Here is a 22379-nt window from a genome sequence, read left to right on the forward strand (position 1 = left end):
CAAAGTTATCATTTTTAGTAAAGTAGGTTGCGGAAAAAGTTATAATATTACAGAAATAAAGTAAAAAATATTACGGGAATCAAGTCATAATTCCCAGAAAAAAAATTACAAGAAAAAGTTAAAATAGGGAGAAAATTTAAATCAAACAATTGCAGAAATGAAAAAAAAACAGCTGTAATTTGACAAGAATAAAGTGAAAATATTCCAACAAGAAAAAGTAGCAATTTTACGAAAATAAACTTGTAATGTGAAGAAAAATAATGTCATTTTAGTAGCATAGTATTAACATTTTTTAAATATGAGAAACACAAAACAAAATAAAGTAGTATTTTTTTGGAAAATTAGGTTGGGGTAAAAGTTATAATATTATGGGAAGTCATGATATTACAAGAAGAAAATTTATAAAGATTATGAGGGGTGTCATGAGACACTGACCTCACGAGACGGAACGAGGTTGTGTCCACGAGAGCGAGATGAGACATGACTTTAACTTTAATTTCTACTATGTTACACTCTTCTGCACTCTGTGTGTATGCTACCGGACCCGCCTCCACCCACCGAGACAAAGAAACTGTACAACTGGCAAAAGGTCTCACTCCGTTCATGCTATTAGTCTGAGGAACAAACGCGGCAAGGTACTGAAACCAATGCACAGGGTGAACTCTCTTCCTGCTTGATTGGAGGCGGGAGACGAGGAAAACAGACACTCATGCACATGGCAATATTGAGGCCAGCAAAATTATCAAGTTCATTTTCATTTAGTGTCATTAATTAATTAATTTTTGTCCCAGGTCTTGTCTTTCTTGTCACGTTTTAATCTTGTGAGATCTTCACCTGTGTCACAAACATGGGATGCAGTTTTTTTCTTGAAATATACAGGCTTATAACTTGTTAGCATATCTACGTGTGTTCCTTTACTAAATATCAAAATGGCATCCTTTCATTTTTCCCTAAGTTTGGACACCCCTGGTCTGTGGTATATCACCAAACATTTTTACTTTATGGAATGTATTTTCTGTCAAATATTTGCTTTTACATTGTGTCGTCACGTAAATGAGTTAATTTACGGTGTATTAGTGTGATTGAAGGGACTTGAAGCCCACAGCCCTGGCAACCCACTCTCATGCTAACGTACATCCTAACACGGCCTGTCCCTTACGTGTGGCGGTACTAGTCGTGTATTAACACCCTTTGTCCTAACAAAAGTTCAAACTAAAGTCCTGAAGATAACAATGGCTGTCGCTGAGCAGGTAATGGACAAACAGAGTCATCTCCCCTGGCAACAGCCTCGTTAATGCAAACACAGCGTCTCTATGTGGGCATTGTGACCCAGCAGCTCCCCAAAGGACATGGACGAGCCCCATGCCGAGGACCGCCGACTGGACTTTATAGAGGACTACGTGCTGCGGACTCTTCAAGTTAAACATGAACTTTGGCAAAAGTGTGTGTCCTGCGAGGAGAACTTGCGGATCCTGCAGGACTTCCTGGACACACCGAAACAGGGGAGCTTGGTGGTGTCTGTGACCGCTGCTGGACTCCTGCAGCCCGCCGCTGGATTCACCTTCCAGTCCACCAGAACCAAGGCGGTCTACTTTCTAAAGACAAGGAACACGGCGCTCAGCCCGGACCGGATGCGGGACAGCTTGGTCTGTGGGGACTTGTCCTACGCGCCACTGGACCACTTGTCTGCCCTGGTTGACGAGGTAAAACTTTTTCATTCTTTCCTATGTGCTGAATAGTAAAATACTGTATACCATTCAATAGAGGAAAATAACACAATAAATAATATCTGTACTAGCCTTCAGTTTGGACTTAAATGACTACATTTTGGTTTGCACTATTCCCTGTTCCGTTGTCCTTACTCGACAGCTGGTTTTCTCTTTTTGGTGTAAGAAATATCTCAGTATAAGTATTACAGATGCGAATCAGCATGACGAAGTCTGTCTAAATACTTGCTAAATATTGTGACAAAGTTGCTAAGTTGGCAACACTGATTGGAATGGCACAAATCCCCCCACCCCCAAAATGGCACCTGCAAACTTAAAAGTGTGGCCCAGGTGCAATTTTTAGTGGCACAGCTGCACATTCTACTCATACAACTTAATAAAAAGATTGGTTCCAGACCCATCCGTGATAAGTGAATTTCCAAGAAGTAGGATTCCTTCTTTAGAAATTGAATTTTTGTTGTTCAGAAAACCGTTTACAACATAAAACATACAGTTTGTAACATTATTAGAGCCCTCTAGACATGAATAACAACCCCTATAGTCACAGACGGAGTGCCGCGGCCATCTTGTTTACGTGTGTTCCACAGCGGATGTAGATACGAGTGTCTTCATCACATACACATGAATGGAGAGGAGACGGTGAACGCATATTGTTTTGAGAAGCCAAACTCTTTACTTAAATGACCCAGCAACTAAGCGGGTCGAATACAACTGCGAATACAACTTCATGTCAAAAAAATCCAAATTATCCTTTTAAGTTGTTTTTATTTTTATTACTTTTTACACTTTAATTGAGACCATTTTTATATATTTGTATAATTTTTTACACTTTTATTTTAGTAATAAATTTTTTTTATTTCTATTATTTTGATCACTTTTATTTAAATAATTTTTTATGTATAATTTTTTTATGTTTTTACTTAAGTAATTTTTATTTTTATTATATTTTTTCCAGTTTTATTTAAACATTTTTATTTATTTGTGTTATTTTTTATACTTTTATTTTAGTCATTTAAAAAAATATTTCTATTTTTTATGCTTTTATTTAACTCATTTTATAAATTATTATTTTTAAAAATGTTTTTACTGAAATAATTTTTATTTGTATTATTTTTGTTAATGTTTTTATTGAAGCCATTTTTTTATGACTTGTTTTTATTATTCCTTTACACTTTTATTGAAGTCATTTTTATTTTATATTTATTTATTTATGCCTTCAGGCATAGGCATTTTCTTAAGGAAATGAGAAAGCATGCATACAAATAAATGCACAAAGTCAAATTAAATATCAAAAAGACCACCAAACGAGATATTCTACTTTTAAGGAAGAGTAAAATGACTAAAATATTGCTGAATTTTACTTTAAAATAAGTCAGACGTTCTGTATTACATATTTTAATGTCATTTTTGACTTGGTGTCTCCGACACACCCAGGAGGGATCCGCGACCCACTTTTGGGCCCCGACCCACTAGTTGAGAATCAATGTTTTAGAGGGCCTTAGAATGTTAATAACAAAAATTTGCAAGTAATTGCCTTAGCACAAACTAATTTGCACACAGTGACCCAAGGGCCAGAAGCTCACTTTAGAACACACACTTGCTTATTCTTCATTGACATACATACAGTAAGCTTGTAACCAGTGGGTTCATTACAAAACTTTATCAATAAAAACAATTTTAGTTAAATATCTAGCAGCTGCACTGATTTTTTACCCCTACATAGGCTGAGTGTTTGCTTGACTCTGTGGGCTCAGTGTTTCCCCAATATTATACAGTGGACCCTTGGTTAGCATCCGCCCCGGTTAGCGAAAACAAAATGGCAACCGAAACCGGAAATTACACTTATATGATGTCATCAGCGGGCATAATAAAATTAACACGAAAGACATTTTCATAGTTTTATAATTATAGTTGCACATGCATAAATCAATGCTAAATGCATATAAATGACGAATGAAAGGGATAAATGAACATTTAAGCTTACTTTTTCCTTCACTGAAGACTACTGGTCCCAAAGACACAATGTGGCGGCAAGACACCACACGGACACCATCTTCCTGTTTTGTTATCTCGTGAATTCAGTAGTTTTTCTCACCTTCTATATCAAAATTCTGGCACTTGCAACTTTCTTTCGCTCCATTTTGGGGTTTTTGAGGTGAGATACTGAATTCAACAAATAACTCATGGCAAAACAGGGAGGTGGTGATAGTTGATATTGCTGCTGCATTGTGTCTTTGTGGAGAGTCACGTCAAGAATCTCATTTTCAATGAAGCTAAAAGTAACCTTAAATGTTCATTTATCCCTTTCAATCATCATTTATATTAGACCCCAACCGATATGGGATTTTTGGGACAGATACCAATCCTGAATAACTGATATTGGGAGCTGAAAAAGGTCGATATCCGATGTATTGGCTAATATACGAAAAAAGAGCATTGATATACACAGGATATATACTGTACCTAAACATACAGTAAATTCTTATAATACCCAAAATACGATTCAACATAAAGAAGCAGAAGACTACTAAATTAAAACAAGGAACTGTTATTAGTAACATTGTTGCCACAAATTTTTATTGTTCTTTGCTTTGCTGGTGTTGGAGCCCTGGCTAACTTGCACACAGCAGATGTTGCCTGTTTCAGCTCGACAAACACATGTAAATATTAATCAATTACAACACAACTGAACACAAAATACAGTTTTTAAATGAAACATGTTATTATGGGAGAAAGAAAATCCAAACCTACATGGCACTGTGTGAAAAAGTGCTGCCCCACTGTTAAAACATAACTGAACTGTGGTTTATCACACCACAGTTCAAGTGAAAAGGGTTATAGAGACGTTTCTAAAGCTTTGGGACTCCAGCAAAACACAGTGAGAGCTATTATCCACAAATGGTAAAAAACATGGAACAGTGGTGAACCTTCCCAGGAGTGGCCGGCCAACCAAAATGACCCCAAGAGCACAGCGACAAGTCATCCAAGAGGTCACAAAAGACTCCACAACAACATCCAAATACCTTGCAGGTCCCACTTTCCTCAGTTAAGATCAGTGTTCATGACTCCACCATAAGAAAGACACTGGGCAAAAACGGTCTGCATGGCAGAGTTCCAACATGAAAACTACTACTGTATAAGAAGAGCATTAAGGCTCGTTTCAATTTTGCCAGAAAACATCTTGGTGATCCCCAAGATCTTTGGGTAAATACTCTGTGGTCCAACGAGACAAAAGTTGACCTTTTTGGAAGGTATGTGTCCCATTACATCTGAAAGTAACAACACATTTCAGATAAAGAACATCAGACCAACAATAAAATATCGTGGTGGTAGTGTGATGGTCTGGAGCTGTTTTGCTGCTTCAGAACCTGGAAGACTTGCTGTGATACTATATGATGCTGTGACACACCAGCAAGTCCACCTCTGAATGGCTGAAGAAAAACAAAATGAAGACTTTGGAGTGGCCTAGTCAAAGTCCTGACTTGAATCCTATTGAGATGCTGTGGCATGACCTTAAAAAGGCGCTTCATGCTGGAAAACCCTCCAATGTGGCTGAATTACAACAATTCTGCAAAGATGAGTGGGCCAAAATTCCTCCACAGCGCTGTAAGAGACTCATTGCAAGTTATCACAAACGCTTGATTGCAGTTGTTGCTGCTAAGGGGGGCCCAACCAGTTATTAGGTTTAGGGGGCAATCACTTTTTCACACAGGACCATGTCGGTTTGGATTTTTTTTTTCTCTTAATAATAAAAAGTTTCATTTAAAAACTGCATCTGTGTTCACTTGTGTTGTCATTGACTAATATTTACATTAGTTTGATGATCTGAAACATTTAAGTGTGACAAACATGCAAAAAAAAAAAAGAAATCAGGAAGGGGGAAGACACTTTTTCACACCACTGTATATATAATGAAATGAAAAGAAATTAACTTGACCTCCCAATATAATGGTAGGGAAAAGCCTGGACTTAATTTTGACTTGAATTAATTTAGAGTCTTTCTTAAGAAGCATGGGCAACGGTGCACATTGATATCGGTGTATAAGATTATCAAGCCAATCCCCTCCCAACTCACACAGATGTTGTGCACCCCTAATGTAACTGCGGAGGAGCAATCAATCACATTTCAGTTGGCTAAGCTGTGTTTGCACATGCCTGGCCGCTTAAGCTGCACAGTTGCATTTCAAAGCATGTATTGTTTCCTGCCCCATTAAATGTAATTACCTTTGCATTATCTGCTCTGCTTATCCAGGTTGTGGCCCCGCTGCTTTCCAACAGCAGGAACCACACTGAATGGCCTCAGGTGGTGTCCCAAGATGTCAGACAACTCATTCACTCCCTCAAGAGCAATGTGTTTGTGGTGTCTGGCCAGGTCCAAGGCAAAACGCTTCTGTCGGTTCCTATTGGTTTTGAGGGAGCGGAAAAAGCCGCAGACAAGAGGTAATGTTGTGGAATATTATCCTTAAATAACAGCACTTAGACACAACTGCTGGTGAGAGGCCAAGCTTGTTTATTGAACATTCAGTTCAATTGGTTCTGAGCAATAATAGATGATGTGAACTACCAGAACTATGCCTCCCAACTGGGCATCTTTCCTTTCCCAGGAATTGTCCAAGTGTGGACACGTTTTGGGAACTAAATAAATAATAAATATTTCATTTGTCATTCATTTGTCAAACTAGAATTGCAAAACTATAAAAACATGTTTTGTGTTAACATTTTTGGTGTCCTGGAACAGATGAATTGGATTTACATTATTTTTTAATTTGGTTAGTGTCCGTTTCGGTTAGATTCAGACCATCTAGAATGGATTAATGAAGGTTCCACTGTATGTCTACAGTCAGTTACAATATCAGCAAAAGAAATGGAATACAGTTTAAGCATTTAAATGGGCTCACAAGGATAACTCCACAAAATATGGAACTAATTTGATAAGCGTCGCCCAGCTGTGAAGCTATTAGCCGCTATCAATGGTGCCATTTTATATACAATATTTACCACAAAGTGCAAAAATGAATATCACAATCTGAAGCGATGATTACAAATTTTGCCTTACTTTTGCTGTTGTCCATAACTTTGTTTTGTATGAATGATGCTTCTTCTATAAGATATTCCATTGTTTTATTCCATTGTTTAGGGTTACAATGCCGTTTTTGCTTTTTTCCCTCATTCGGGTCTGGAACCAATTAACCGTGATAAGTGAATTTCCTCAAAGTATGATACCTTATTTATAAATGCTTTTGTAGTTAGAGCATAGAAATGCTTTTTAAGACCTTTAAGACCCTTTTAAGACCCTTTTTTAGCATTATTAGAGCCCTCTTGCCATGAAAAAACACTCCTATAATCACCTTTACATTTGTATTACTCAATAGAGTTGACATAATAATAGAAAATAAGATGTCTTAGACATAAATGAGACATTACCTAGACTCACATGTTAACAACGACAGCTACTGTCTCATCAATGTAATGTTCCTGACACGTAGTGGCCAGTGTAGTAGAATACCATTGCAACGGGGCAGTGAACATTCACACAGGAGCTGCTGTCAGCTACAACTCACACCAGTCACTGGCACTAGACGCTGCCGACCATGCTAACACTCAGCAACTCTACAGTAGCTAGCCCATGTCACTTCCCAGGCCAGGTGATGTGTGCTCTTAAAGACGCACACATCACAGATATTACGCTACAACAACATAACTTCTTCTGAATGCCTTATATTTGTATTTTTGTTCATTTAGCAATTTTTATGATTGAAAATGCTTAATTTTGGGCCAAGAACATGTAAAATTTGCTTATATATGCATATGTTTTGACTAACAATAGGCAACCATGAAACAGTGATTGTTTATTAACACATTTTTTCAAAACCACGACAGAGTGAAGGCGTGACGTTCGAGTAGACTGGGACGACTGTATTATGTATCATAATACTCACATTTAAAGTCCCTCAAAAATGTAGCACACTTCTCATATTTGTCCATATACTTTATTATTTATAATTTATTACACTGAAGAAATGACACAATGTAATGTAGTAAATGTACAGCTTGTATAACCTTCAAAATAACTCAACACACAGCTATTAATATCTAAACTGCTAGTAAAAAAAATTAGCACCCACGCCTGGGAAAATGTGAAAATGTCAAAATTGGCCCCAAAATGTCTATTTAGTGTAATGTTTACCATCATTTCCCAGCACTGCTTTCACAGGTTGCCCGTGGAATCCTCTTCCACTCCTCCATCACAACATTTACAGAGCTGGTGGATGTTAGAAACCTTGTGGCCCTTCACCCTCCATTTGAGGATGTCCTAAAGACGCTTAACAGGGTTTAGGTCTGGCGACATGCTTGACCAGTCCATCACGTTTACCCTCAGCTTCTTGAGCAGTGGTTGTGTTGGAGGTGTGTTTGGCGACGTTATTGTGGTGGATTGCTGCCCTGCGGCAATTTTCCCCCTAATTTTTCATGTGTCTGGACATACAAACTCCATCGGAATTATTTGGACTTCCGTGTGCACCATTAGGCGTGCACACTGTGGCCATACCAGTATCACACCTGTCCACAACCTGAGAATTTCAGGTAGGTTGATCTGAATTTTGCAAAAAAACACGATTTTGGTTTGGTTTGCTTTGCCGGCAGTAAGTCGGACCCGTTTCCAGTGAGGATTGGGACTCCACCAGGGCTGCCCTTTGTCACAGATTCATTACTTTTTTAGACAGAATTTCTAGGCGCAGCCAGAACGTTGAGGATTTCCGGTTTGGTGGTTGCAGGATTAGGTCTCTGCTTTTTGCAGATGATGTGGTCCTGCTCGCTTCATTGAGCCGTGACCTTCAACTCACTGGATCGCTTCACAGCCGAGTGTGAAGTGGTTGGGAATCAGCATATCCAAGTCAGAGTCCATGGTTCTTGCCCGGAAAAGGGTGGAGTGCTATTTCGGGGTCGGTGAGGAGATCCAGCCCCAAGTGGAGAAGTTTAAGTACTTTGGGGTCTTTCACGAGTGAGGGAAGGATGGAACACGAGATCGACAGGAAGGCCTGTCACGAGAACACATTTTGCTGGTCAATAATTGTGCTACAAATTATCGTCGATAATCGATTTTATCGAAAAACATTTTTTTAGACCATTTTTCAGTAATTGTCATGAGAGTTGTTCTTCACATTTGAACCACTAGATGGTGCACAAGTATAGTGTACGGTGTACCTGTGTGAGACGAGCTAGACACAGAAGTTGCCTGTATACATGTTTTTGCAATATAGTCAACATACTGGTTGTGAGAGAGCACCATTTTGCACTGTTTTTATATTTGATGACCAAACGCCTCAGTAAGCGTTGACTGTCGGGACGCAGGTAGTTTTTTTTCCCAGTGGAGAAAACTGTCCGTGTTCCCACGTTCAATGTTCCCACATTGAGGCTGTCGGCTGTGGCATTCGCCTAAAAAGCCATCACTTCTGAGCCTTCTTCATGTTAGCGTATGCTGCCTCACGAAGCTCGCTGCTAAACCACTCACTAGTAGCCCCGCCCCCACAAAGAGGCTGAATGAAATGAGGGCCCGCTTTCTCTGTTCATTACACTAAAGAACCAATGTGCACAGACAGATGCAGAGTGAACCCTCGTCATGCAGCCTGCGTGGCACAGACACACAAGCAGATGAAACACACGCATACAGGCACATGTCAATTTATAGAGGGTGTCATAATTATTGACGTGTTTTTTAAATCGTTCGATTAATCAATTGATTGATTATCATGGCAGGCCTATCGACAGACGAATCGGTGCGGCATCTGCAGTGATGTGGTCTCTGCATCGGTCCATTGTGGTGAAGAGGGAGCTGAGATGAAAGGCAAAGCTCTCAATTTACCGATCGATCTACGTTCATACCCTCACCTATGGTCATGAGCTTTGGGTAGTAAGCAAAATGACAAGATCGCGGGTACAAGCGGCCAAAATGAGTTTTCTCTGTAGGGTGGCTGGGCTCTCGATCAGGTGAGAAGCACTCGGAGTAGAACCACTGCTCCACCGCACTGAGAGGAGCCAGATGAGGTGGCTCGGACATCTGGTCAGGATGCCTCCCGGAAGCCTCACTGGGGAGGTGTTCAAGGCACGTCCGACCGACTGGTAGGCCTCGGGGACGACCCAGGACACGTTGGCGAGACTATGTCTCTTAAATGGTCTGGGGACGTCTTGGGATCCGCCAAGAGGAGCTGTACGAAGTGGCCTGGGAGAGGAAAGTCTGGGGTTCCCTGCTTGGGTGGTTGGATTTTATTTTCCTGTGTGCTGAGAACGCAGGAACAGTGCACGATTGCACATGCGCACAGCTTAGAAGGAACATTGCCTTGCGGCCCAGTTTCCCAAGGGTCTGCTCATCATGGTCTGCTTTTATTATATCACAATACATGTTGGCATTCATGTTTCCTCAATGAACTGTAGCACCTCGATGCTGGCAGCACTCATGCAGTCCCGGACCATGACACTCCCACCTCCATGATTGACTGTAGACACATTTGTTCTCGTCACCTGGTTGATGCCACACACGTAGCAAAGTGTCGTCACCTGGTTGATGCCACACACGTGGCAAAGTGTCATTTCTTCAGTGTTGTCCCTTGAAAATATATATAGTATAATACAATTTGCAGAAATATGATGGGTGTACTCATTTTTCTGAGGTATTGTACATTGAAAAATGTGTGACATTTCACAGGGGAGAAACAGTAGATAAGAGCATCATCCACTCCTTGGAGTCAGCAGTGATTGAGTGGAGCCACCAGATCCGTGCAGTGGTGAAACAAGACTCTGCAGAGGCTTTGCTTGAAGGCAAAAACCCCACACCGCACACAGAGCTGCTCCATTGGAAGAACAGGTCAGCAGATCTGTTTCTCTGGATACCAAATATCCACTGGCAACCTCTAACAAACACATATGAATACCCTGATATAAACAGGAAAATACCCTGGGATGATTTTATAACATTTTGCTGTTTTTCCAATATGTACTTTGTAATACACTGCTGATGTAATTCCAATATATAATACACCAATACACTACACCAGTTGGATCATAAGGAGGTTCTAAGTAGAGTTTCAAAATGCAAAAAAAAAAGAAATGGGAGTGAAACAACACATATTTTGAGTAAGCAATTTATGGCAAACAAGCCTTAAAGTGAAATAGGCCGTTCATCAGGCGTGTGAATCACCTCAATAATTTGTTTGTGCATAATTGATGCTAGTGTTTCTAGGAGTCTAGTGGGAACGCAGGGCATCCACTGTCTGGAACTGATGTCCATTTTTGTAAATGTCCCTTGGCATCCATACCCAAATGTTCTCAATTGGATTTATGCAGATCATGCAGGATGTTCCAAAAGAGTGAGCTTATTCCTCAGGAAGAAGTCCTTTATCAGGCGGGCATTGTGAAGTGCAGCGTTGTCCTGTTGAAAAATTCAGTCATTACCACCCAGACGAGGGCCTTCAGTCATGAGGGATGCCCCTGCAACATCTCCACATAGCCAGCTGCCATTTGACGCCCCTGCACATCCTGAAGATCCATTGTTTCATTGAAGGTAACAGCAGCCCAGATCAAGATGGCACCCTTGCCACTGTGCCGTGTGGAAGACATCTCAGGTGGAATCTCCTTATCATGCTGTAACTTTGGAAGCCATCAAGGACTGCCAAGCTTGCATTTTCAGCAGAGAATACAACTTTCTTCCACCTTTCAATGTCCCTTGGTGCTCTGCTGCAAATTCCAAACAGGTAATTTTGTTCTTAAACCCCTTCACTCGCAGATGCAGTTTGGTGGTTATTGGACTGCACTCGGCACCATTAACAACCTTCATTTGGGCTGAAGATCATTGAGATTTTTTTTGGGTCTACCACTTGACTTTTTTGTTCCATAACCCTCAGGATCTTTGAAGAAGTTTCAAATGACTGTCTTACTGTGTCCAACCTCAGCAGCAACGGCGTGCTGCGAGAGGCCTTGCTTATGCAGCGCGACAATCCCACCACGATCAAAGAGAGAAAGCTTTTTTGCCTTCACCATCAAGAGAACATGACACAAAACTGACACTAAATCAATTCAATCCACAGTTTTGCCAAGATTTTGGCTGTGGCATTAATAAGCTGCCTCTTTTCATCTGTTTTTATATCTTTAGAACGCACAGAAAAGAGAAAGACGTGTGTCTTCATGTCTCACATAGTGTGGATGGTGGACAAAATTCCCCCCAAAATTCCTTTAATTCTTGTTTGCAATAAATTGCTTCCTCAAAACGTTTGCCTCACTCACTCACATTTATTTACTCACATTTATTTATTTATTTTTATTTGTAGCTTTACTTAGAACCTGCTTACCATCCAACATTTGGTATTACATGCCCAGTCAAGTAACTTTCCATTCACTGATTCCAATAAAAAGGTTATTATATTTTTTTTCTGAGACCTACGTTCACTACTTGTTTTCCCAAAAAAAGGCAGGCTGTGACGTAAATTCATGTTGCGCATTGCTAAATGTAGACTAACTGTGTAAGCGGACCCTTTCATATATTAGTCTATTTTCATTGCTAATTTTGCTAACACTCGCTGTTAGGCAGAACTGCAGTGTAGATCTTTCTTGACACAACATATGTTGCTTCAAGCTAACACACATAATGAGGTGATTGCTCATATTGGATTTACTCAAATGACAACGCTCCCACAAATGAATGGCTATGCAGCTGGTTATGGCCACTTTAATCTTTGCCATTATGAGCTAATATCATTTCACTGTGAAACACATAGGAGATGATGTCGTGAGCAGTTTATAGCCTTTCCATCTTATTTTGAGTAGAAATATAATTTTACTTTTAACTTATCGTTAACAATAAACAATTACTAGTAGGGATGCACAATATTTTTTTTCAAGTTGGTACGGAAACCAATATTGATGAAACAAGACACCCACTTATCCCTTTAGGTTCTAATACATCGTCACCAATACACCTGACTTAAATTTCTACTGCTAAGCTGTAGCATTAATTACTCATTTCCGCCGGTGATCGGCAATGTTTGTAAAGTTAGTGCTAAGCCAAATGTAACAAGCATGAATAGAATGTCTTGGTGATAAAGTTAAGACAAACCTCGATACTAAATACGCCGCAGTTCACAATCAATATTTATCGAATAACACAACAAAAACCAACACAAATATACTCACAAGGGATGTCAACTTCTCCTCCTCAGTCAGCCATTGTGGGCGTAACTTATCTTTAGAGTCATCTGGACATGAAATAGCACTCTCCTATAGTCACCTTTACGCTAGTATTACCCAATGTAGACCAAAAATAAAAACTAAGACATAATATAGACTCACACATGGGAAAGCTTGTTGTTTCTTTTTATTTTACTTCCGGGACTTCCTGGAGGGGCACGATGGTGAGCGTCTGGTGGCCGGGTCTACGCCCATGGGGCCCGGCTGGGCACAGCCCGAAGAGCCAACATGGGTCCCTCCTCCAATGAGCTCACCACTCATGGGAGGGGCCAAAGGGGTTGGGTGAAGAGTGAGCTGGGTGGCAGCCGAAGGCGGGGACCTTGGCGGTCCGATCCTCAGCTACAGAAACTAGCTCTTGGGACATGGAATGTCACCTCCCTGGTAGGGAAAGAGCCTGAGCTGGTGCATGAGGTTGAGAAATTCCGGCTAGATATAGTCGGACTCACCTTAATGCACAGCAAAGGCTCTGAAACCAGTCCTTTGGAGAGGGGTTGGACTTTGTTCCACTCTGGTGTTGCCAGCAGTGAGAGGCGACGGGCAGGGGTGGCAATTGTTGTTGCGCCCCGGCTTGTGGCCTGCATGTTGGAGTTTAACCAAGTGAACGAGTGGGTAGTTTCCCTCCGCCTTCGAGTGGGGGGACGGGTCCTGACTGTTGTTTGTGCTTATGTGCCAAACAGCAGTTCAGAATACCCACCATTTTTGGAGTCTCTAGAGGAGGTACTGGAGAGTGCTCCCTCAAGCGATTCCCTTGTTCTGCTGGGGGACTTCAATGCTCACATTGGCAACGACAGTGACACCTGGAGAGGCGTGATTGGGAGGAACGGCCCCCCTAATCTGAACCTGATTGGTGCTTTGTTATTGGACTACTGTGCTTGTCACAGATTGTCGATAACAAACACTATGTTCAAGCATAAGGGTGTCCACATGTGCACTTGGCACCAGGACACCCCAGGCCGCACTTCCATGATTGACATTGTGGTCGTATCATCGGACTTGGCGGCCATATGTTTTGGACACTCGGGTGAAGAGAGGGGCGGAGCTGTCAACTGATCACCACCTGGTGGTCAGTTCAAAACCTTGGCTCCGATGGTGGGGGAGGATGCCGGTCAGACCTGGCAGGCCCAAACGACTCACACTCCTCAGCCTCCCTGGTAAGGTCTATTCAGGGGTTCTAGAGAGGTGGATCCGCCGGATAGTTGAATCTCAGATTCAGGAGGAGCAGTGTGATTTTCGTCCTGGTTGTGGAACTGTGGACCAGCTCTACACTCTCAGCAGGGTCCTTGAGGGTGCATGGGAGTTTGCCCAACCAGTCTACGTGTGTTTTATGGACTTGGAGAAGGCATTTGACAGTGGTCCTCGAGGGATTCTGTGGGAAGTACTCCGGGGCTATGGGGTATCGGACCACCTAATTCAGGCTGTTCGTTCCCTGTATGACAGGTGTCAGAGTTTGGTTCGCATTGCCGGCAATAAGTCGGACCCGTTTCCAGTGAGGGTTGGAATCTGCCAGGACTACCCTTTGTCACCGATTCTGTTCATTATTTTTATGGACAGAATTTCTAGGCACAGCCGGAGCGTTGAGGGGTTCTGTTTTGGTGGCTGCAGGATTGAGTCTCTGCATTTTGCAGATGTGATCCTGCTGACTTCATCGAGCCGTGAACTTCAACTTTCACTGGATCGGTTCGCAGCTGAGTGTGAAGCGGCCGGGATGAGAATCAGCACCTCCAAGTCCGAGTCCATGGTTCCCGGAAAAGGGTGGAATGCCATCTCCGGGTCGGGGATGAGATCCTGCCCCAAGTGGAGGAGTTTAGGTACCTTGGGGTCTTGTTCACGAGTGAGGGAAGGATGGAACACGAGATCGACAAGCGTATTGGTGCAGCGTCTGCAGTGATGCGGACTCTACATCGGTCTGTTGTGGTGAAGAGAGAGCAAGCCAAAAGGCAAAGCTCTCAATTTACCGGTCGATCTACCCTCACCTATGGTCATGAGCTTTGGGTAGTGACCGAAAGGACAAGATCGCGGGTACAAGTGGCCGAAATGAGTTTTCTCCGTAGGGTGGCTGGGCTCTCCCTTAGAGATAAGGTGAGAAGCACTGTCATCCGTGAGAGACTGAGAGTAGAACCGCTACTCCTCCGCATTGAGAGGAACGAGATGAGGTGGCTTGGGCATCTGGTCAGGATGCCTCCTGACGGCAAGTCCGACCGGTAGAAGGCCTCGGGAGAAGACCCAGGACACGTTGGAGAGACTATGTTTACCAACTATGTTTCCCAACTGGCCTGGGAACGCCTCGGGATCCGCCGGGGGGAGCTGGACGAAGTGGCCGGGGAGAGGACAATTTGGGCCTCCCTACTTAGGTTGTTGCCCCCGCGACCCGATCTCGGATAAGCAGTAGAAGATGGATGGATGGATGGATGGACTTCCTGTGGTGTCTCATGTAATGTAGCATTCTCACAGTTCTCACAGTCTGACATTCTTTTAAAGTTTTATTACCAACCTTAATGCCAATAGGAGTGCTCACTCTTGTTGTGGGAGTGCTCCTCTTCGCTCCCACAACAACAACACTTCATCCTTACCCACCAATAACATTAACAGCGAGGCGCATTTGCAAACATCAGAACATTACAACACCAACAGGTCGTTACAGGAACATTACTGACACCTAGTGACCAGTGTACAATATCAATGTGTCTTTCAGTGCATTTTCTGAATATTTGTATTTTTATTAATTTAGTCATTTTTATGTTTGCAAATCCTTACTTTAGGCCAAAAATACGTCAAATGTGCCTAATTTTAATTAATTTAAATTAAATTTTAAATTTTAATTTAATTACTTTAACTTTCCAAAAAGTATAACTTTATTTGTTGTTTTCTTTGGTTCTCACAATATTACGATAATACACTGTTGTTTTTGCTCCCATAGAACTTTCTAGAACTTTTTCCACATACACAATATCACCATTTCTCAGGTCTCAGACGATCTTGGAGGTAAACATGCTGGGTGTGGAGGTCCTGGGCTGGTGTGGTTATATACGGTGTGCGGTTGTGAGGCTGGTTGGATGTACTGCCAAATTCTCTGAAACGCCTTTGGAGACGGCTTATGATAGAGAAATGAACATTCAATACACGAGCAACAGCTCTGGTTGACATTCCTGCTGTCAGCATGCCAATTGCATGCTCCCTCAAAAACTAAAACTGCACATTTCTGAGTGGCCTTTTATTGTGGGCAGTCTAAGGCACACCTGTGCACTAATCATGGTGTCTAATCAGCATCTTGATATGGCACACCTGTGAGGTGGGATGGATCAGCAAAGGAGAAGTGCTCACTATCGCAGATTTAGACGGATTTGTGAACAATATTTGAGAGAAATGGTGATATTGTGTATGTGGAAAAAGTTTTAGAAGTTCTTTAGGACTTTCACCAGCCTTAACTTCAGAAGGCCGAGAAGATTGCAGAGGACGCTTTATAAACTCCAGTAGATTTTCTTGAGTTTATTTTACACCTCAACTATTTACAGGATCACAGGTTAGGTTGATAACCTTAGGATCAGAGAGGAATAGCATCCAATTATTACTCATTACTATGCAGTTTGTAACTGAGGAACAATAGCTGTCACATACCAGTGGTCTCTCCGGTCTTCTCTTGTTACAATCATTTGAATAGTTGTGACAAAGATACTCAAATGATACTTTAAGAGTATTTGTTCTTCTTTCCCATTTGTTTACTTTGTACAACCCCCGAGTATTAATAATGTGTAATAATGTGTGTCATAGGTCTGTCACATAAATATTGAAATTCATCACAATTGCCACATCAGTTCTGTCAAGATTCAAGATTCAAGAGTTTTATTGTTATATGCATAGTAAAACAGGCAGTTATACTATGCAATGAAATTCTTATTCTGTTCATTCTCCCAAGAAAAGAAAGAAAACACAAGAAAGAATAAGAACATAAGAAACATAAACACATAAACATATATACCAATAAATTAAGCAACAACAACAGAAGAGACATTAATACAAGTAAATAATACAAATAAATAAATAAATGTGCGAGTGCTTCGTTGAGGAGCCTGATGGCCTGTGGGTAAAAGCTGTTTGCCAGCCTTGTGGTCCTGGACTTCAAACTCCTGTAGCGTCTGCCTGACGGTAGGAGTGTGAATAATGAGTGTTGTGGATGTGTGCTGTCCTTGATGAGGTTGTGTGTTCTGTGTAGGACTCTAGTTTTATAAATGTCTTGCAGTGAGGGGAGGGCTGCTCCAACAATGTTCTGTGAGGTCTTGATCACCCGCTGGAGTGCCTTCCTATCACGTGTTGTACAGTTACCGTACCAAACAGTGATGGAGGCGGTAAGGACACTTTCCATAGTGCATCTGTAGGAGCAACTCAGGATTGTGGTGGACATGCCAAATTTCCTCAGTCTTCTCAGGAAGTACAGTCTCCTTTGGGACTTCTTGATAATTTGTTGGGTGTTGTGAGACCAGGTGAGGTCCTCGCTGATGTGTGTGCCAAGGAACTTGAAGGTTTTCACCCTCTCCACCTCAGTCTCATCAATAAACAGGGGTCAATGCGTATCAGTTCTGTCACATAAGTATTGAGATTCATCAAATTTGCCACATCAGTTGTATCAGAGGTTTAAACGACCAGCATCATAGTTGTCATAAGAATTGTCTTTGTGTTCTTTGATAAATACACGTACAGTCATGTGACACTTATTTTTAACAACTTCTCAAATAAGCCAAATTTGAGTTCATCTCATAAAAGATGGGAGCAAAAACAAAAGTGTTTATATTTTTGAGTGCATGTATACATTTTTATCAGGGATGTCCGATATTATCGGCCAGCGATAATTATCGGGCCAATACTGGCATAAAATGTGATATCAATATCAGTATTTTTTTTTTTCCTACAATAAAAGCCGATACAGTGCTTTTAGTGCTAAGCTCACAAATTTGCAACACTGCTGAACTTGCTGCATCACGAAGTTAATACTGTGCTGCTGCTTACAAGTCTGTGAGACTAAGGTAACTCTATATTTAAACAAGCACAGTAACAACAAAGCTCACAATGAGCTTACCAGCACCTTAAAAACCGCAGGGGGGGTTACCATTCCACACACTAGTCTTACTCACTGCTTTTTTTAAAAGAAAGAGCTAAAAAAAACACACACATCAACGTAATAGGTAGATAACAACAGACAAAACACTACCAACGAGTAATGCAGAATAACCGACAACTATGTGAGCTCTAAACATGTAACTTTGCGGCTATTTACGAGAACAGTACAGCAAAGCATGCGGGGAAACAGGAAGCTCTGCTGTCAAAACCTTATACATTCGCTGAGCTGTACGTCAGCGTCGCAGCCATATTGGATGTGGCATGGCTGCGCTGTAAGTGAATACAAGGAAATGTACTTCATAAAGCGGCTTTCTGCAAAGAAATTTAAGTTAACACCTCTCGTTTATACATTCACACACGCACTACTTGGGAAACAGTCAGACACCAGTCACAACTTATTGATCCAACAGAGCAGTAATTCACATTACATCAGCTATAGAGCACAGAGTAGTGCCGAAAAAACAGTTTTAATGTTTAAAAGTGCAATAAAATAAGAATATAAAATAAGGACATGAAAGTTATCAATCAAAGTAATAATCGGCAAATTCATGTATTTTAAACGACACGCCTTGAACTAAAACTATATTGAATCTTTCCAAAAATAACATAAATCGAGGCACAAGAAACACAAACGTATTCTTATATAAAATATGTAATACATGAATTATCTACTCAGAGATGGGTGGAGTAGCCAACAAAACAACTGTATTGTTACTTTACAACAGTTTTACTCCAGAATAAGATATGTGATGTTACACATATCGGTTTCGGTATTGGTTGATACCATAGATAGCAATAGAACACAATATTCTGTGTGCCTTTGAAAAAATCTGTCAAAATCATCTAAAATGGCCGGTAGTGAACGGGTTGTCTTGAAAAATGGCTGGGATTGAATGAGTTAAAAACAAAGTATTTTTTCTTTAAATATTTAAACTTTACCTTATTTATATATACCTATTACCTATTACCTTATTTTTTATATACTTATATTACCTTATTTTTCCTTATAAGATGAGAATGTTATTGTCGGAAAATTACGACACCTTATTTCTCCTAATGTTTTCACTTTATTTTTGTAAAATTACTGCTGATTTTTCCATTTTTGCTGTTGTCTTTCGTTTTGAAGTTTTGTTGTTAATTTAGATTTTTAGCATGTGCCGCCGGGCCAATAAAAACACAGCCACGGGCCTCAAATGGCCCCCGGGCTGCACTTTGGACACCCTTTGAATTAAACGTTATGTTCTATTTGGGTGAAAATTGCCTTGCTCTAACATCCTGTATAAATGGATGGTAAACGTGTAGAAGAAGTCTCTACAGTGTGTATGTTTTTGTAATTCACAGCTTTGTAAAAGGTTGTTTACCTAACAAATTAAGGCAACTGAATGAGTTCATTCAAACGCTAATTGTTAAGTATACAGTTACTTTCATTTACAAAGACCTGTAGAAGTATTTATAATTGTCAGCAGTTAACATCAGACAAATGCAAACGCATGTGCTCTCCATCTATTTTCTCCTTTAAGATGTGCTGATTTGGAGTGCATTTACTCCCAGTTAACATCACACAAAGGGAACAAAATGAAGATTCTGCTGGATGCTGTAGAGAGCAGCTATTCCCCTGCTTTTCAAAACATCCTACGGGACGTCTTTGCAGGTAATTACACAGCATGACAATACAGTCAAAGTTTAAAAGCGACACTTTTTTTTTTCCAATCTACGTGACTAATCCCCTCCTGACATGGCAGCTTTGGAGGAAGCAAAGGACATCTGCACCTACTTGACGCCACTGCAGCCCCTGTTTGAAGACCTGGAGAACAGAGAGTTTTCTGATGTCAAGGGTCAAATAGGCCCAATGATGCACACTGTGTGCCTTTTGTGGGCCAACTCTGGATACTACAACACCCCAGCACGACTCGTTGTTCTACTGCAAGAGATCTGCAATGTCTTCATCCAACAGGTCAGCCATTGTTTGCTTTCTGCCGCGCTGTAATCCACACACACGCATGCATACACTTCAGCTGACTCTAATGTGATCGCTCCTCTCTAGTTACATTTGGGGTGAAGATGCGTGTGTGCGCGCGTGTACAGCATACCCGACATACCCGACTGTATTGCAATCACTCCACCACAGTTACATTTTGCAAACGTTCATAATAGAAAGCAATAGCACAAGGGTGTCCAAAGCGTGGCGTACTGGTCATTTGCGGCCCGCGGTTGTTTTTTTATTGGTCCGTGACATTCTAACAATATAATAATATAAAATAAAAATAAAATAATAACAGCAAAAGGAAAAATCTACAGTAATTTTACAATTGTACAAGAATAAAATCAAAATATTAAGAGAAAAATGTGGTAATCTAATGACAAAAAGTTGTAATTTTACCAGAATAAAGTCATATTATCAGGAAAAATAATGTCACTTTATTAGCATAAAGTTGAAATATTGTAGAAAAAAGACGTTATTTTTTTAAGTCGGAATATTATGAGAAACAAACTAAACAAAATATAGTCTGAATATTTGGAAAATTAAGATGTGGAACTTTTTAAAAAATGTTACAAGAATAGAGTCATAACATTATAAAAAAAAAAAATCAAGAATAAAGTGGAAATACTAAAAAAAACAACAGCAAAAATGGAAAAAGCAGCTTTAATTGTTTGAGAATAAAATTGAAATATTGAGAAAAAAGTCATCTTCTAAAGAGGAAAAATGTTGCACTTTTATAAGTATAAACTTGTAATATATGAGGAAAAATAACATTTTAGTCATATGGAGTTTTTTTTAAGTTGTAATATTTTGAGAAACAAACTAATCAAAATAAAGTTGTAATTTTTGGAGAAAAAAAATTCTCGTCATAATATTAAGAGGAAAAATAATGCCACTTTTGTAGCATAAAGTTGGAGTATTAAAGAAAAAAAGACATTTTTTGAGTCATAATATTGTAAGAAACAAACAAAACAAAATAAAGTTCTGATTTTTGGAAAATTAGGTTGCGGAAAAAGTTCTAATGTTACGAGAATGAAGTCAAAGTATTATGGGAATAAAGTCATAATATTACAAAAAGAAAATATACAGGATGAAATTTGATATTGAAAATTGAAAAAAAAACAGAGAAATGGAAAAAAGTAACTTTAATGTTCTGAGAATAAAGTCAAACTATATAAAAAAAAATTATTCTGTCAGAATAAACTCGTAATATATGAAGAAAAATAATTTCATTTTAGTGGCATAGAATTGAAACATTAAAGAAAAGTATGTTTTTTTTAAGTCATAATATTATGGCAAACAAAATAAAAGAAATAATTTCTGGAAAATTAGGCTGGGGAAATGTTATAATACTATGAGAATAATGTCAAAACATTATGGGACTAAAGTCGAAAGGAACATTTACGAAGGTTATTTCAGAAGAAAGTTGAAATATTTGGAAAATAGGAAAAACAACAGCAAAAATGAGAAAAAAGAGCAAAGTTGATACTAATAATAGGCTTTATCACAAAGCTGAGATGCAGCTTTTTCTTGCAATATAGCGTATATATCTTCTTAGCATATCGACATGCGTTGTTTTACAAAATATCAAAGTGGCAAAGTTGCATCCTTTCATTTTTCGCTATGTGGCCCCGGCTGGAAAAAGTTTGGCCACTCCTGCAATGGAAAGACAAATTAGTCCACGAAGGAAAAATAAAGACGTGTTTTTTAATTAATGTGATCGCTCCACATGTTACAGAAAGCAGATGATAATTTGTAAACGTGACCATATAGAGACAGAAATGACATGTTATCATATTAAACAAGATAAGCTAAAACTACTGCTACTTGGTTTGTTTAATGGAAGAAAAATGTATAGACCTATCCTTAAATTACTTCTCTTGTGATTCGGTTGTGTTTGTTTTTTTTTTATTCAGGCACACAGCTTTGTATACGTTTGCTACGGACGTAAGTGGCATATGTCCAGTTTTGTAGCGCTAAGCCTTGAAATTGGTAGGTGAAGTATTTGTCCAAATGGCAAAAATTGTAATAAGCCGCTCCTGTGTTGACAGGGTTGATTAAGCTGTTGGGTGCCAGTAAAAATCTGACAAGTTCTGATTCTGGAGATAGCGACAGTTACAAAGCGTTGTGTGAAAACACCTTGTGGGTGTTGAATCGTCAGGCTGCCAGCCACTTGGCGTAACCCCGAACACACACACACACACACACACACACACACACACACAGACACAGAAGCCTAATGAAGCACATTCAACTTTGTTACAATCTGGCCTTAAAACTTGCAGTGAGACGAACACAAGTTAAAGGGGCCGTCTGCCATGGTT

At 40.1% G+C, this 22379-nt stretch overlaps 1 protein-coding gene across 3 annotated transcripts in view; it reads left to right on the forward strand.

The window, feature by feature from the left end:
• The first annotated feature begins 1136 nt into the window (after positions 1–1136).
• LOC129173221 (dynein axonemal heavy chain 9-like) overlaps positions 1137–22379 on the forward strand; it is a 262968-nt gene continuing 241725 nt past the window's right edge. For all 3 annotated transcript variants that reach the window (XR_008567198.1, XM_054763939.1, XM_054763948.1), the window contains exons 1-5: positions 1137–1703; positions 5980–6167; positions 10429–10587; positions 19595–19725; positions 19817–20028. Coding sequence is in view for 2 of the 3 variants with exons in the window: in XM_054763939.1 (XP_054619914.1) it covers positions 1350–1703; positions 5980–6167; positions 10429–10587; positions 19595–19725; positions 19817–20028 (1044 nt within the window). In the remaining variant the exon portion in view is untranslated. The remainder of the gene's footprint in view (positions 1704–5979; positions 6168–10428; positions 10588–19594; positions 19726–19816; positions 20029–22379) is intronic.

This window comes from Dunckerocampus dactyliophorus, chromosome 2, assembly GCF_027744805.1.
Source record: "Dunckerocampus dactyliophorus isolate RoL2022-P2 chromosome 2, RoL_Ddac_1.1, whole genome shotgun sequence".
Lineage (NCBI taxonomy): Eukaryota > Metazoa > Chordata > Actinopteri > Syngnathiformes > Syngnathidae > Dunckerocampus > Dunckerocampus dactyliophorus.